At 36.2% G+C, this 17,698-nt stretch overlaps 1 protein-coding gene across 5 annotated transcripts in view; it reads left to right on the top strand.

The window, feature by feature from the left end:
• The window catches only part of DENND4C (DENN domain containing 4C), a 72,521-nt gene that overhangs the window by 17,913 nt on the left and 36,910 nt on the right, over window positions 1-17,698 (top strand). For all 5 annotated transcript variants that reach the window (XM_071424943.1, XM_071424939.1, XM_071424942.1 and 2 more), the window contains exons 2-10: window positions 2,032-2,359; window positions 8,128-8,380; window positions 9,356-9,425; window positions 10,218-10,387; window positions 11,869-12,110; window positions 12,961-13,027; window positions 13,660-13,718; window positions 15,098-15,242; window positions 15,583-15,758. In XM_071424943.1, the coding sequence (XP_071281044.1) occupies window positions 2,049-2,359; window positions 8,128-8,380; window positions 9,356-9,425; window positions 10,218-10,387; window positions 11,869-12,110; window positions 12,961-13,027; window positions 13,660-13,718; window positions 15,098-15,242; window positions 15,583-15,758 (1,493 nt within the window). In that variant the 5' untranslated portion in view covers window positions 2,032-2,048. The remainder of the gene's footprint in view (window positions 1-2,031; window positions 2,360-8,127; window positions 8,381-9,355; window positions 9,426-10,217; window positions 10,388-11,868; window positions 12,111-12,960; window positions 13,028-13,659; window positions 13,719-15,097; window positions 15,243-15,582; window positions 15,759-17,698) is intronic.

The following is a 17,698-nucleotide window of genomic DNA, read 5'->3' as shown; positions in this document are numbered from 1 at the left end:
GTGTGAGAAGGGACCTTTTAACTGAAGACCAGTTTATAGAGATGAAGTTGAGGCCACTCCCCCTGCATTTCTTGCTGACTTGCTTAGCTGAAAGGCACTTTGTTGCTGATTTCATGCTTTTTATGAAAGTAAAAGTAAACTGAGGCAAGTTTTGTACATAAAGGTTATAGGAGCTTCACAGGTAGCTATGGCTCTGTGATAATTCCTTGTTGTTCAGGAGATGTAGGCACTTGAAGAACAAGGAAATGACGACCTGACAAATTGGATAAACCTTTCATTGTTCTGTTGATATGGCATCTACATGTTTTAGGCATAAGTCCAGTCGTGTAAATAAGCGTCCCTTGGCCTTCTCCTTTGCAAGGGAGCCAAACTCTTCTCTGTCTCTGTATGGATTGCCCTACAAAGCTGTTAGCCAAAGTGTTTAGAGAACATTGTAGTCATAGTGTGAAAAGTAGTATTGAAAAATATTTTAAAGGGTGTAGGTACATCTCCTTTCAAGTTTGAAGGGATTTGAAAAGTTGTTATTTCAGTGTAAGAAAAGAAAAACTGTAGTTGTAATATAGAGGTGCAACAAATTTACATGAAGTTATTTCTCTTCCTCTCCCTACTTTTGTCTCTTGCTACAGTAGCTTGCAATATAGCACTGGGCACAAGTTGCATAATCTTATGCTAAAATTTCTTAGTAAACATGCAGGATGGATAACTGATTTTTACCTCCGATAAGTATTTAGTACCCTTATTATCAAAAGTCTTAGATGCCTTGTGTGCTGTGAAGATCGAAAATACCTTTTGAATATAATGTTAGTAAGAAAGAGCAGGGTAAGAACAGCAGCATAAATCAGGTTGCAGGGAACAATATTATATTGCCTTCACCAAACCACCTTTCTTTCAGCAGAGGCCAATGTTTCTGCAGTTACCAACCTTGGGCATTCTGAATACAAGAAACTTCACAATATTTGTGCACTAATTATTTTGGTGGTAATATCCATGAACCACCACTCCTTGGTAGGTAGGACCTTGGCAGTTATGGCTGTCTTGTTTTCAGAGATGGGAACCAGACTTCCATTACTCATTTGCTTTTTATATGGGATTCCCAAAAATCTGGTGGTGGAAATAAGGAGATCTAGAAGAATGTCATACTTAGCTTTCTGAAGAGGTATAACAGTATTCAGGCTCATTGCTTGACTGCTACTGTTTAAATATGTTTTACTCATCTTATGAAAATCAAAGATGTAATGGGTACTTGAAGTTGTACTTGAGGTAGTTGAGCATAGGCTGTCAGGTAGGTTCCTAATAGAAACTTATGTTTCACTGCTTTAACTTCCTATGCTTAGTGAATATCAGCGCTGTTGAGAGAACAGCTCTTTCCAGATCTGGAATGTGCAGCTGAGCAGTGATGTGTACTTTCTGATCAGCTGATGAAATGTGGGTTTGGATGTGTGATTTTTGTAAATGACTTCCAGATGTTACAGTTGCCAGCTGAGTGTCTCAAGACTGTGCTATTAAGACAAAATGGATGAATTATGCAGAAGATAAAGTGGTGAGCCTGTACTTGGAATTGTTCTCTCTGCATCAGAAAAAAAAAAAAAAAGTAACCTGATTTTGCGGTCATATTGCTCACAAGCAATGGCAGAAAAATATGAATGCTTTCAGACCAGGATACATACATCAACGTATAGCCCATGAAGAGCTTGGTCTAATAGATAACACAAATGAATTTTCTGTGTAGCTGCTGTGTTAAGAGCTTTGAGTTATCCTATATCTCGCTCAAACTTCCTTGTGCTAAAACATTACTGTTGTGGTGCTAGAACTGAAATCTGATTACCTGCAATATCTTTCAGTATCTTTTTTGTGCAGCAAAAGTCAAAGTTTGTTTTGCAGTTTCCATAGAATTTTCATGAGCTCTGTATATAACTCTGTACTTTTCTAGTGGCAAAAATTTTTTTCAAAAGTTCTAAATCCTAATAGTTGTTGAGAGAAGGGTTTAAGTTTGAAAGCAGAGTGTTTGATTTCTCTTTTTCCTTTACCCAGGAAGTATTGACATAACCATGATAGAAGACAAAGGTCCACGAGTGGCTGACTATTTCGTAGTGGCAGGGCTCACTGATACAGACACAGCAACCCTCCTGGACCAAGAAATCAGCCGACATGAAACGAAGTCAACTGGTCCCAAGGCTCCAATTACTGACATCGCTGTGATAATTAAATCAGCTGGCGAAACTGTCCCAGAGGGATATACCTGTGTTGAGGCCACCCCTACAGCCCTCCAAGCCAACTTAAACTATGGAAGTCTAAAGAGTCCTGAACTTTTTCTGTGCTACAAGAGAGGCCGGGACAAACCACCTCTTACTGACATCGGGTGAGATTTCTATTGCAGTTCAGTTCCTCCTTAAATAATGATAAAATCTTATTCTTCATAGATGATGGTGAAAACAGATGTGAGGAAACATCTTAAAAAGTCGTGTTTGAATCTGTATTGCTTACTGTGTGTTTCTGTATCGAATACATTGAACAAAGTGTCAGTCATCTGGTGAATTTCTCTTTTTAAAATTAATGATGATGTTTTAATCTAAAAGATGGGAGAGATGAAGCTGATAAAAATGAGAAATTAAGTTTTCTGCTGCAGTTTTATGAAAGATAATTGAATAACACAGAATTAATTTATAGAAAATATGTATTGTAAATCCAGAAACATTAACATGCTTTATCTGAAAATTATGACTTCAGAAGTCAAAAATTATCACTTTGGAATTCACTTTAATGCTTATGGTGAAAGATATAGCTTAAAAATGTGTAAGGACATTGTAGAGCTACTGGGGGTATAATGAGAAAGAAAGTGGAGCCTGGTTGTGGGGTGCTTTTACAATTATGGCAAAATAAAGAATGTGATTTTTCTCCCTACTTAGTTATTAAATAAATAGTAGGGAGCAAAAGTCATTCTCTCTATATATATATGCTATAATACATTTAGTTATTTTCATTTATAAGCTTAAATGCTTTGGCTTGAAGCCTACATACTCTGTTTTTGACCTACAATGTATGTGCTTACTGACAAACAGTATTCAGTCAGGGGGAGACTGATAGTGAAATCTGAATAATGAAAGCAGCTTCATGGCAAGATAGTTCACACTATAATCACTAGGATTATAGCTCAAGTTGTATAATTAAGCTGGTACGCTCTAACTTGTGTTCATCTTGATCATCTAACCTGCATTCCAGTGGGTGATTTTTAACCTAATCTTTTCCCATGTGTGTGACTGGCACTGTAAGAAGAGACACTACAGTGTGAAGTTACATTTTGACTGATTTTTTAAACTTCATTAAGTTCCTATAGAAGGAAGAATTTCTACAGGGAGTGTTTCCTCAAATGAAAAATCAGTCTTCAGCATGTGCCTTTAAGGAAGCAACTTGGCTAGCGTATGTGTATTTGGTGTCTCCCATGACCTTGGGAGCTTGAATGCTTGGGGTGATTTAGTAAACAAAGTAGGCAAGTAGTTGGCTAAGATGATGGCATTTGGCAAATAGTATTTATTCTGTAATTTGTTGTAGACAGATCAAGTTAGGGTGTTGCACCTAACACATCATGGCAGTCTTTTCTCTCTGAGCAACGATGCATATTCTCCCCCTGCTGTTCCTCCTGCTTTGCAACTATGTTCAAGAGATGGGTAGAGCAATCTTTCAATCTTTTTTTATTCTTTTTTTTTTTTCTCTGATTTCCATTGTGTTCAGATAAAAGCAGAGTTCAGGCAAGAGATGCATGTACAGTCTGAAGGCTAATTTATGCTGTTTTCTATTACTTTATTAAAGAACCAGTGTGAAATAATGTTTTACCTTTGAGCCAGCCTGACATGATGAGTGAACTCAATATGTACAGGGAGAGTACATCCCTTGAAAGGGTGAAATGTGTACTTTTACGTTAGTGTATGTATAAAATTGAGTTATGTCATAGTCGGAGCATTCAAGTGATTCTTGATTAATGTTTTTGTCTCTCTTTGTATTTCTTTCAGTGTTATTTTTAGGGAAAGTAGTTAAACAAATGCTGTTTGGCAAAGAGGGAGATAGGGATATGCTCTACTGTTTGTCTGCCACTGTCCTTGTGTTTGGTATTTCTGTGCCCTCCATCCTCATTCCTTTCCATTTGTCCACTGCTTGTTGAATCAAAGTGTCTGTAAGTTGCTAGAGTGAATTCCTGCTGCAATTACTTGCACACAGTTAGGCCATGTGTCATGCCTTTGGATGTTACATTTTCCAGAATTAATCAGATTAATGAGTTAGAAAAAATATTAGTTGGAAAAATAAAGGTTCATTCCTAGGATAAATGATCTCTAAGATCCTCTTTGCAAATGTAGCTGTAAAATTTAGTATCTTAGGCTTGTGTGTCTATTAAATAATTCAGTTACTGTCATTCTGTTCTTTTCTTCACCAGCTTTTTGCTGGTGTTCCAGAAAAAGACAAGAACTGAGATTTGAGATCTGTTTCGGTTTAGGTGGAGTGAGACTTTCAAAGAAAATCTCACTTCTATGTTTTACACTTCAGTTAGGAATCTGTTAGCGCTCCAGTTTCCTACATGGAAGAAAAACTGGACAGAAAAATGTTTGTTTTAAAGTAGAAGTGGTTTCATAACACTTAGTATAGAAAAGAAAGAATACCAGACTTCTTGCCTGAAGCAGAGGTTCTTGTAATACCAAGTAACGCAAAAGTTAGCTAACTTGCATTATGTAAGTAAAGAAATTCTGATTTTTAAACTTTTAAAAAATTTTAAGTGGTGTTGGAGGCTTTCATTTGCTTAGAGTTTCTGTGCTAAGGACTCTTGTGATTCTATATGCCTGATTTCTGAAAATGTCTGGAGGCATATCAACTGAACAAATTGATGATGATGATGCTCTTTATTAGAGAGGTATTTCAAAAAAGAAAATGAATGCAAATTTCAAGAAGGGTAATAGAAACTGGAAGATGTTCTTAGCAGCCAGCATCTTCAATTGTTCCTTAATCCCACCACTGTGACAACTGCAGCTGGGTGTTTAGAACAGTGTAGGGTAATAATGATGAAACTAGTAACTTGTTTGTTCAGACAAATAATACTAGAGATGGCAGTAGAAGTAAAAGTCTTTTAAAAAAGTCTTTCAGTCTTTTCCCTTTTCTTGATCCACCACTTTTCTGACCTTACAATATTTATATAAATTCCTTTATTTTTCAATACTTGAAAAATGAGAGAGGAAGAGGAGTTATAAAGGTGTATTTTGCCTAAGAACTGTGAGAGACAGGATTGTGTTTGTACCTAGAGAAGGAGTCAAACTCAACAGCAGTCTTAGACAAATGCAATTTACAGAACTCTGACTGTTTTGAAATGGTTTTCCAGAAGCAAAGTTTTTTATGGTTTATGATTTTTAGCGCAACAGCCACAAAGTTGTATTTCCTCTTTGTAAATTCTATTACCTGATGCATTGAAGTACACTTTGAAATCAGTAAAACTGGGTGTGAGAGAACTTCACGTACAATGTCAAACAATCTTACAATAAGATGATAAGATTCTTTTGTTTTTTCTTGCAAAGGACCTAACGTCTAGAGGAAACTGGTTTACATTTTGCTTGAAGTGAAACTGTATTGACATTGATAGAATAATGTAGCAAATAATGTGTACTTAGGATTGAGACCAAACTATAAATGTAAAAAGGCAGGAAACAAGTCTAACTGTGATCAGTAATAATTAATCAAAGGCAGACACTTGGAAGTTGAAACAAGTAGAAGTAAACTTACCTGTCAGGGAGGACACTGTATACACAGGGTGTCATGTGCACTATTTCATGCATTACTTCTGAATGTTTTCTCTGAATCATTAAAACTATTGTTTAATTTGAGTGGTTCATCGGTGGTGGCTTTCTTCTGTTTGCTTGCAGATACAGCATCATACTGTAATTTGCGAACTATGCATGAGGTTAGGAAATGGTTTGGGTTTAATAATACTTCTCTAGTGTACATGTAGACGTGCACGTTGCTTTCATTTTCTTTTTTCTTTTCGTGAGAGGTGATCCCACTGATAAAGTCTTGAACACTTAAAGTAATTTTCTTACAATACTTGTAAACTTATTAAATTGGACTGCTGAAATAGTCTGATTAATGTTGTGCTCCTTCTCATAAGCCAACAGCTGACAAATGTTTCTGGAATAAATTTATAATTTTTATTTTATTTAAAATACATTGAGCTGAAATAAAACTGAACTGAAACTTTTATTGGGGACTGCTCTGTTAGTATTTTCTTCTCATTGATGTAGAAAGTGATGTGAAGGATTCATGTAAACTCCTTATGCACAATGGATGTGGCCTGAGAGCTGCCACCATTGTAGTTGTTTGGGTTCTGTTTTGTTTGAGGCTCTTTAACTTTATGGAGGAGCAAAATAAATGTTTTTCCAGAATTTTACTTAGCTTAGGAGTAGTTCAGGTACACCTACTTTTTCTACAAATATCTTGAACCAGTACGTAGTATATTAACACTGATGTTGTGACTTGGAAATGCTGGTACTGGGCTGGTTCTGAGAGTACACATTGTTTAAAATGTATGAAGTCTGATGGTCAGAGTCTTTACAACTGAAACCATTGCTGAATATTGCTGTCCTCCATGAACTAGTTGAATAAATTGGCAGCCTGGTAGCTACATCAATATAATCCCAACTCATGTGATTTCTTTGCTTTTTTAAAGTATTCTATGACTGTAATTTATGTCTCTTAGCACTACTATGACAAGATGTATTTTTTGTTAAATCATAATAAACAGTAATTTTTGCATATTCCAATTTAATGGTGGAAGTAGTCTTTAAGTAACTTTGGAAGTTTAGTAATTTTTTTAAAAGTTCTGAGGATAGTTGGATATGAAAAAAGACTCTTATTTTAGCTTAGACACATGACTTTCAGAAGTTTTCAAAAATGTACTTAGTACTAGTCTGTCAAACATTTAACCAAAGGTATTTGGGGACAGTAAATATGTATTGCCTGGTTATTTCTTATTTTAACGTTGTGAGGGACTATGAGTGAGAAGCTGGAGATCACAAAGTACAAAGGTTTAATGTGTTACCTTTATCCTATGTCTTGTTATGATAAAAACTGATTTGAAGGTGACAAATACTCTGCACATACTGCAGAGAACCAAGCAAATGGAGCCATTGCGTCTTTGGGTGTGGAACGGGAGATAAAGCTTGCCCTGTAATAGCATGTGTGCATTAGAAATGTTTAGGTGTATGTTTTAACTTCCACATTTTTTCTCACAGTGACTTTCTAATAGCTTTATGTTAGGTAAAGAAACATTATAGCTTATTTAGCTGCTGTGAAGCTGTTAAGGATCTTTTGTTTTTTGCTAAAAATATGATGATCTAAGTTAGTGATCTTGCAAAAAGAAAAGTCATGCACCACAGGAATGTTGTTGTACAGCCACATATAAGATATACAAGATATGTAAGATATATTCTGCTTTCTAGGTGTACAGTCAATTGTACTCACTGTTTCTTCCTTTACTGTGGAACAAAGTATTTGTTTGTCTTCCTGCCTCATTTTCTTAAGCACTGTTATTCAAAGTGTGAATGTCAATTATTACTGGGCTTGGATTGTTTTTTTCTGTAAAAATTCATCTGGGAAGCAGACTTCTGTCCTCTGTTGTGCTTTTCCAAAAATATTTATTTTAAAAAAGCAACCAAACAAACAAAAAACCCCACCCAAACCAAAAAATACTTAACAAAAAACCCAGAAAAAAACAAGTTTTAAAAGACTTAGCAGTAATTTTAGTGATTAAGTTACCCACTGTGTTGTGTGCCAGCAATTTAAAGTGGAATTTGTATTTATTTTTCATTGATAGTGCAGCGTTCCAACTGGTTCTATAACTAAATCCTTTTCAATGTAGCTTGATTTTATTTTTCTGAAACTCTGGTTTGTTCCCACAGAGAGTTCAGTATAGTTTTAAATATTTCTGAGCCGTTTCTTCAACCTCAGGTACTGCATGATGAAAGAGAATATATGACATTCATGATAAAATGTTGCAAGGATGGCATAGGTTGCTAATGGATGGACAGTTTCTCCAAATTCACGTGAGTAACTTCGTATCTGTTTGAATGCTCATGATAATGTTTCCTTCCTGTGCAGAGTTCTCTACGAGGGGAAGGACCGCATAATTTCGGGCTGTGAGGTGATTCAGGCTACTCCGTACGGTCGCTGCGCTAATGTTAACAACAGCTCAGCTTCTTCGCAACGCATCTTCATCACCTACCGAAGGGCCCCTCCGGTGCGACCCCAGAATTCACTGGCAGTGACAGATATCTGTGTTATTGTTACCAGCAAAGGGGAAACCCCTCCTCACACATTCTGTAAAGTGGATAAGAATTTAAATTGTGGTATGGTGAGTATCTGTAAGATTGAATTTCTTCTTTCGTTTTTCTTTTTTAGCCCAACACATATATTTAAAGGAGGAGCTCCTTAAACTCTTCTTAGTACTATTGTAATTGTGTTCTATCACTACATCAGAATTCCTTCATTCTTTATACCATGTATGAGATGTCAGTTTTGTAGGTTTTGTTGCTTTGATTTCATTTCATGTTGAAAATTTCTGTTTCATATTGATTACTTGCTACTTCAGTTTTCATATTCATGTCTAGGTGCTATTTAGGAGTAGTGCGATGAAGTTTTAATTTTTTTTTTTTAATTATCTCTCCCACACCCTTTGGGGATACTGACACTTGGGATGAAGCAGAAATGCTTTTTTCTTAGTTATTCGTTAATGCCTGTGTTACTAATGCATTGTAAAGATGATAATTGCTGCTTAGAGATTCTCAGTGTGCTTTGCTTTAATTGGTTCTCTTTTTTTTTAGTTTGTTTGCATTTAGTTTACTTGCGGTGGAATAAGTGAGTTTTTTTTAATAGTAGAGTATAGGTAGCCAAACTGCAAAAACACTATGTCAATAACCAGTTTATAGAAGTACAATAAAAGCTTCAAATTATGACTTATGATGATTAGAACTTGACTTCCTGTAATGCGTCCCCATAAGACTCTACTTTTAAATAACCAAGGAAACATGAAGGTGGAAATTACTCTGCTTCACTTCTGCCCGTTCTTTTGTTGAAATAGGTCAGAGAGTAATGTGGTTGTGTGTGGTGTGGTTATTTTATGTAAATCCTGTAATGTCTGAAAAATGGGAGAAGGGTGAGTTCTCATTTTTGTCACTTACATGCACTCAGCAGCCAGCTGGTCATTTTATTCTGTAATGTTTTTTGTTAAAATACCTGATTTGTTTGTAAAGGGAGTTTATTCAAATGCTTGATTTCTCTTGCTTGTTGTCATCTTTGCTGGTTCTGAGATGAAACTTGTGTCTTTCAGTGGGGTTCCAGTGTATACCTTTGTTACAAGAAGTCTGTGCCAGCTTCTAACTCTTTAGCATATAAAGCTGGTAAGTAATTTTAGAAGCTGTCTTAACATGTTAACAAAAGCATTCAAATGCCTTGTTAAAATAAAATAATAATTTGAAAAATTTAAGTGCTGTCTGTCAGAATACTGGTCCTGGAGGATGTTGGTTGAAATCAGCTTCTCTAATGCCTCCTTTGCTCACCTTATTTTTTCCCAGGGTAAAAAAAGGTATAACATTTCTCTTTATTATTTTAGTTCTTATCATGACAGGCTTGCTAACTGAGGAGCTTTAGCAAACTTTTGTCCTTGCAAACATTACACATGTAAGAAAAGACTTCATATTTTTTATGTTGGTGATAATGGAGAAGGAGTAATTAAAAACCTGTTCAGGTTTACTTGTATTTCATTCTATGCCTAAACATCTTCTGTTTAATTTGAAAATTTAATGTGTTCCTTTCTTTCAATTTTGCGACTATTTTCTTGTTCTTTATTTGAAGAGAGTGAAAAATATTCTGAATGATAAATGGCAAGTCTGGCATTTAAAAAAATTTTAATGCATTGCTAGTGATTATTTTTTGTTTATGAAGAAGCCCAGAAAAACTTACAGAAGCATTGCTGCTGAGTAGAAGTACACCAAATTCCTTTGAAAGGAGTAAATTATCAAATAGAAGTTGAAAGAATAGATAATGAAGTTGCTGTTTCCCAGGACAAGCAAGATGAGCAGCAATAGTAAACCCAGGGTTGTGTAGATGTAGCTATATTTTGTGGAAAATATATTGCTTGTAATATTTAGGGCCTACAGAGCAAATGTGCTTACTTTTCTTTTTTCTTTGAGGCTTACTTTTCAGATATCCTCAAGAGAACTATGAGTCATTTCCACTGTCAGACTCTGTACCTCTCTTCTGCCTTCCTATGGGAGCTACTATTGAATGCTGGGACCCTCAAACCAAATATCCGCTACCAGTGTTCTCAACATTTGTACTGACCTGCTCTTCAGCGGAAAAGGTATGGCTCCACAACGTGTTCTTGCTTTTATTTCAGATGGCTGTTATGGAGCTAGATAGGGATTATTTCTTCTGTGTTTGAGAAATACATTGTCTAATACTTCCCTTATAAAGTTATATTTCTTAAACCTTCATGTAAGATGAAACTGGACCAAATCAGGAAGCAGCTGAAGAGTACGTGCTGTTTACTGCTATGTAGGTTGAACTATACACATAACAAAACCAAAGCTCACAGCACATGGCTTTCTCTGTTCTTTCACGTGATGGGAATGGAAGTGTAGTCTATATATTAAAGATAATTTAACACAGGAATTAGCAATGTAGCCAATTTTCAATTGGTTACCTTAAAAGACACTTCGATGTGACTTTATATAAGAGGGTTTGTGACTTTCTGTAATAGGGCTCTGTACATATTTCTGCGTGTGAATTGAAAACTAGTTACCAGAAAGCGGGAAGGCAGGGAGAAGAAAAGTGTGCATTGAGAGGTAGTATGTGAAAGACTCTAGTTTGCATGAAGGAATAGATTCAGAACATCTGAATTCTGTATTCTAACATTCAGATTTGTCTGCTGAATCTATATAAGGCCATCAGCATACAAAGGCACCAAAAATGTATTGTGTGACTTAGGTTACAGGCAGGAATGTAGTAGAGGTACTCCTGAAGAAGCAAGGGAGCCTTTGCTTAGGGTTGTTCTCCCAGCTGTTGTTTCAGCTTGCCAATTGTGAATGTGTGTGAACTGTGTAAGGGAGTAAGTGACTGTAATATGTTAGTGGCTCTCTGTATCAGTGTGTGATTGATTAGTTCTCAAATAAACAGCAGTTTGGCTCTGTTGTGGTAACAGCTCAACTTCCACTCTGTCTCACTCCCCTAATAAAAAAAATTACATACTTCTCCATTTCCAAACAGAACAAAACCACATTGCTTCAAAATATTTATACTTCTTTTGCTAGGAGGAATGCAGTAGCTGCTACTGGTTTTCTTTCCTTATTCATTTTTGCTAAGCTTGCCAGAATAACTCAGTTATGAAACACAAATAGATAAGGAGTATGAGAAAATATCTTTTTAAATAAAATGAGGGAAGTCAAAGCTAAAATAGTTTTATTGTTTAGTTTGGTAATGATAGGGGAATTTACAGAACAGAAACATTTCATGAGGGTTTGGGTTTGAGATTTTGGGGATGTTTTTGACCTGGATGATTCATGGATAGGTTTTGTCACAAAATGAAGATTTGTTCCTTCCCTTTCAAGTGAGTATGAATTCTCACTGGTTGAGGAAGGTGCAACAAAAATGAGGAAGAAAGTTCAAGGCATTTTGTTTATAGGGTTGCTTTGTGCATGTTACACAAATAAAGTCATTTCATAAGGTACCAGCAAAAGCACTGTAGTGTGTGCAAACTCCAAAGACTTAAAGGTGCATCAAAAGTTCTGACCCATATTCCTGTTAAATACTGGGCCTGCTTAGCTGTTTTTCTTCATCTTGTAGGTTTACGGTGCTGCTATCCAGTTTTATGAGCCTTATCCCCGGGAGATGCTAACAGAAAAACAGCAATCACAGCTGGGTCTTCTGACAACTGTAGAGAGAAAAGTGATTACTTCCAAGTCCATCAATTCAAACAAATGCATCTGTCTTCTCTCACACTGGCCTTTCTTTGAAGCATTTCGAAAATTTCTCATGTTCATCTACAAGCTCTCTGTCTCTGGACCTCATCCTCTTCCCATTGAAAAGTATGTAAAACATTTTTGAAGTTGCTGTGGGAATGTAGTCAGTAGCTCAAGAAATCATGTGATTTGTGCATGTCACAGTTGTTATAGTTGCTATAGTTGATCCACCATTATGTTTGCACTCTTTAGCTTATGTTGTACTGGTAGAAATTATTGCTGCTTCTGTTTAATAGTACTGGCTCTTGCAGTGCCAGCAAAGCTAACTGGATTTTAGTCTGGGTCATTTTTAGAATATGTCAAGCCTGTTTACCTTTCTTTTAGCTACATCGAGCCCAGAACAGGCTGTGCTGTGATACATGCTACATTTCCAGTCCTGTGTTTTAGCTTAGTAATTGTAAGCTCAGTAATGCTGTACATCAGTGGTGAATATCTATGTTTGTTTCCAAGCATTGCTGCTAATTCATGTCTATGATTATGTGTGCAAACTCTGCAGAGGATGTTTGTCATGATCCTAAAAGTTTGCTGGAAAATGATGTTACATTCAAGTAGGATAGATGTTAAGAAATCCAACAAAATACTTTCTCTTAGCAGAATCTCTTTAGAAACTGGAGAACAGGGTTAGGCTGCCTGGGATTTGAAGTGGCTTCATACTGGCCTAAATGCCAGTATGTTCTTATCTTTTGCTTACATATCTGAAGCTGCCAGTATTAATTTTCAGGCATGCAATTGAGTGAATGAAGCTTCTTCATTTTGGCTTGCATAAACAGGCTCTTGGACTTTTCAAAAGAGTAAAGAAATCTTAAAAGTCTTTCTAAAAAATGCTACCATATTAATTCTAAAATGTAGTTAACATTGTTTTCAGCCCTTCATTACACCCTGGTACTGTTTTGCTAGTATCTTGTCTTCTTTGCAGGCATATATCCCATTTTATGCACAATATACCTTTCCCTTCACCACAAAGGCCGAGGATTCTTGTGCAGGTAAGCAACAATTTTCATTCATTTTAAGCTGCAGCAGCAGCAAACTGCCTCTTTCCTTTGGTTTCTTTCTTTATTTTTTTTACTTGGGTTTGAATACATACCTCCTGGAAGAGAGAGGGAAGGAGGTGGATGGGCTGGCCTTCTCTCACATTGATACAATCCTGGGACAACTTAGCAAAGGAAACAAACTCTTTCATACTTCAGGTGGTGTGGATGGCAGAAGTGTTCTACTTGCACTTTTGAAATATCTGCCATGTATTATGCTTTCATTTTATAGGCACCATTTGCATTACCTCAGTGGTAGGGTTGTTTTCTGTCTTCCCCTCATTTGTCCACCCACTGCTGTGGGGCAGAGGTTAGTCCCCTGGGGTGCTGTCTCTTGTGCTTCTCTGTTTAGTCACCCAGCAGCAGTTACATGCTCAATATGAGTCACAGACGATTTCCTGTAATTCTCAGAATTGTTTCGGTGACTAATACAAGCTCTGTTCACTTAGTGAACCCGAGTCCCAAAGTCACTGTGTCTGTATGCCAGGCAGTTTATGAGACCATGGATATATATTTATATTGAAATGTTAAATTGTATTAATTTTGGGGTTGTTCTTGTCTATCACATATTACTTTATGTGTTTCAGCTTTCTGCCCATGATGCATTAATATTGTCACAACCAGTTTCTACACCATTGCCATTAAGGTATCGTTATTAATGCTTTAAATGTATGCTACTTGAAAAAATCAGAGACAAGCAGGAGTCAGTCATAGAAGAAAGTCAAATATTAGTGCAATATCATGAGGTATTATAAACAGGAAGCTCAATATATGTTTATAATGTTACACAGTCTTGTCTTGACATACATGTGCCCCTTGTGGAGGTATAAGATCACTAATTACCCTGAAAGACAGATGAATTGCCAGATTATTGCAGGAACTCTAAAGGAATAATAAGGCATTTGGAAGGAGAAAAAAACACTCATATTTAAAGATCTTGTGTATTTTCAGAACCAGTGTAGTAAGCAAAATTTAATAGCATAGAGACTGCTATCTTGCTTTTTTCTCCTTTTTGGATCCAAGAGAGACAATAACATCAAGCAGCTCGGTGAAATCCATGTTTGCACAAGTGTGCAAACATTTCGGGAATTCAAGGGTATACCTCCAAATTAGTATTTGTGCTTGAAGGTTGATGCAGTGTCTGTGGATGCTTCCTGCATCTTCAGGGTTAGACCTCCCTATGATTGTGACACATGGTTTTATTTTAACACTTCTGTTCATCTTTGTTTTCAAGTTAAAAACCAAAATCTTCTCCCTTTTTATTCTCTCCACCCATTATCATATAATATTCTAACATTATCATACAATCATATGATTATATGATGATAACATTATCATATAATATTCTTTATGCAGAATCCCATCTTTAATCAGATTTGTTACACAAGCATTTGGATAAAAAATTGCAGCCAGGCACTAAATTGCCAAACACCATGTAAGAATCTTTTTAGGGACAGATTTTACACCCATGTACTCATAGATGTCAGTACAATTCCTAAATGCATACAGTCTCAACAAACTGATTGGAGGCTAAACCGCAGAAAAAAAAAGTATGTCTCCAACAGAATGATGGATTAATTTTGACTCACACGGGAATTTGATACTGTGATTCTAAGATCAAATGGATACTCTAGTTCATGATCCTTGTGTGAGATAACTGATCATATGAAACTGCTGCTGTTATTTTTGTTTGAATTGGCAATTAGCTTTGCTTTGTTGGTGTGACGACAAGATGCCAGTATATGTCTGAGAAGAGAGTGCTGTAAACAACGCAAATTTAGCACTAGCATGGTTTAGTGTATGTTTCTTTAGCAATAGAATTTAAATTTAGGTTTCTTTGGGGTAGTACAAGCCTTAAAATGATGTCATAGCTATTAGTTAGATAGGTAGGTGTTTGATGTGTATTAGCACCATTCAACTAGTTGATCCCAAATACTGACAGTTGTCAGAAAATTTGATAGTAGTGTATTTTTTTTTAAATCTGTAACATTTTTCTTTTCTTCTCCTTTCCCATCCACTCCTTAGTGGAGCAAACTTTAGCACTCTACTCATGAATCTTGGACCAGAAAACTGTGCCACTCTGTTACTCTTTGTATTACTAGAAGGCAAGATCCTCCTCCATTCCCTTAGACCGGCTGTGTTGACAGGAGTTGCTGAAGCTGTAGTAGCTGTAAGTACAAAGTGTTCTCTTACTGCAGTAAGAGAAAGTGATTTAAACATCACAGTTGTAACAAGGCTTTAAGTTAAAATTACTGATGTATTAAATGGTCATAGCAATAGCATTTAGTTCAATTGCTGTATCTAGTAACTCTTAGAAAGACCATGATTTTTGCATAGCTAACTGAGAGTTATACTGTATTAAAGTAACAAACCTGGGGACCTTTTTCTGATAGTGTTACAAAGCTTTTAGTAATTTCATTTCAATGTGCTGCAAGTAACTTCTTGTTTTTTCTTGTACAGTATCTGTTGTCTTTTTTTAATGCATTTATTTAATTTAATTTTTCCTTCAGATGATATTTCCATTTCAGTGGCAATGTCCATATATCCCCCTCTGTCCTTTGTCTCTGGCCACCGTACTCAGTGCACCTCTTCCATTTATTGTTGGAGTTGATTCACGATACTTTGATCTGTACGATCCACCACAGGATATTGTGTGCATTGACTTAGACACAAACATGGTCTACATGTAAGTTCTATGGAGATTTTACATTTTTCTGTAGATGAAGAGATTGCTGAAGTGCTCAGGAGAAAAGATTGTTAAACACTGTTTGATCCAATATGGTTTGTTTCTTACTGTCCCTTTTTTTTTTCTCATTTCTAAAGCTATAAGTAAATTAAAACTTAGTAAGTCAAGGATCAGCACTTCTGCATCACATTTTTATAGGAAGTGTGATCTTGCTATAAATGTAGTAACAATGGTAAGTAACTAGGGAAAGGATTTTCCCCCTGTACTGGGTGCTGCTGAGCCATATGCTGTGTTCTCAAATGCTGTGTTCAGTTCTGAGCACTTCACAAGAAAGACACTGAGGTGTTGGAGCATGTCCAGAGAAGGTGGTGAAGGGTCTGAAGCACAAGGAGTGTGAGGAGCAGATGAGGGATCTGGGGTTGTGTAGTGTGTAGAAAAGGATCCTGAGGAAAACCTTATCACTCCCTACAACTGCCTGAAGGGGGACTGTAGCCAGGTGGAGGTCAGTCTCTTGTCCAGGTAACAAGCAGCAAGACTAAAGGAAATGGCCTCAAATTGCACCACGGGAGCTTTAGATTAGATAGTAGGAAAACTTTATTCACTCATGTTCAGGCTTTGGAATTGACTGCTCAGAGAAGTGGCTGAATCACTAGCCCTAGAGGGTGTTTAAAAGACATATAGATGCATTGCTTGTTTTAGTGGTGGACATGGTTTTGTGGTAGTCATGACAGTGTTATTTAAGTGGTTGGACTTGATCATCTTAAAGCAACCTACATGAACATGAATGCTTCAGGATCTTTCATAGTAACTCTTGACACTATCTTGAACTTGGGCTACTTTATATTAGTGTTCATAAAGAAATTTTTCTGAAATTACAAGGACCATGTTTTTTGTGAGACCAATCAAGCAAAATTTTCTGTCTCACTACATTAATTTGAAAATATTTTAACTTAATTGTTGTATTGTAATATAGTACTTTTCTTAAATTCCTTGAAGTATTCCTTGAACAGTTTCTTTGCACCTTCTTGAGGAGAGGCTAATTCAGAATAATTCTTCTGTGTTTCTATAATGTGAGCACAAATAACAGAAAGGAAAAATTGTTTTTTTCAGTATTTAGTAACTACTTTTCCATTTTTAACTAGAACATAAATAGAAAGATGGATCTAAGCTAGTTCAAGATGAGGGTGATCATCACTAATTCAAGTGCACATCTTTGTGCAAATTTTGCTTTACTTACCATGTAATTTTTTAACTCTTGACTTTTTTTTTTTTACTCACTTGAGTTAGAGTTAGTAATTTGACCTGTGGATCAGTGAAATGCTTACAGGATTTTTACTGTCTCAGAAGGACCCTTCCTCTACTGATGCCAATGTTTCCTTTACATTACTGACATACATTTTTTTGTTAGTAGCATCACAGGAAATGATAAACAATGAAACAAATTGTGTTTGTTTTTTCTGTCTGGTGTTTTTTTCTCCTTCCCCTAAGTCTCCATGAAAAACACTTCAAAAATAATTTTCATCAGTTTATAACAAAGTATTATGCCACCAAGAGAATAATTGTCGGTATTGTGAAAGAAGAATGTATTGAATAAAGTCATGACAGGTAACTTAATCATTTGAAGATATTTGCAGGGAAAAATACCTCAGTATTTTTGTTCATAAGTGGGATGGAAGTTGAGGATTGTGTTGCAGAAAAATAGAGATGAAACCAGGAGAATATGCAGGGAGATAGGGATATCAAGATGCTTTAGGACTGTTAGAAAGACCAAGTACCAACATTACTTGGATTGGTTGTTGAACTAAAAATCTACTAGTGGCTGACCTCTTATGAGGCAGTCAGCTGGAAAGGCTTTCCCACCCTTTCTTTTACTGTCTTATAAGCCCATTTCTCTTTCAATAGTGAATTGATCTCTTCTGGTTTTGCTGCCCATTTTTCAT

Source organism: Agelaius tricolor, unplaced genomic scaffold (genome assembly GCF_023055355.1).
Source record: "Agelaius tricolor isolate 1412-34295 unplaced genomic scaffold, bAgeTri1.0.p SCAF_4, whole genome shotgun sequence".
Lineage (NCBI taxonomy): Eukaryota > Metazoa > Chordata > Aves > Passeriformes > Icteridae > Agelaius > Agelaius tricolor.
The sequence above is the reverse complement of the archived record's forward strand: the minus strand, read 5'-3'. Positions and strand labels throughout refer to the sequence as shown.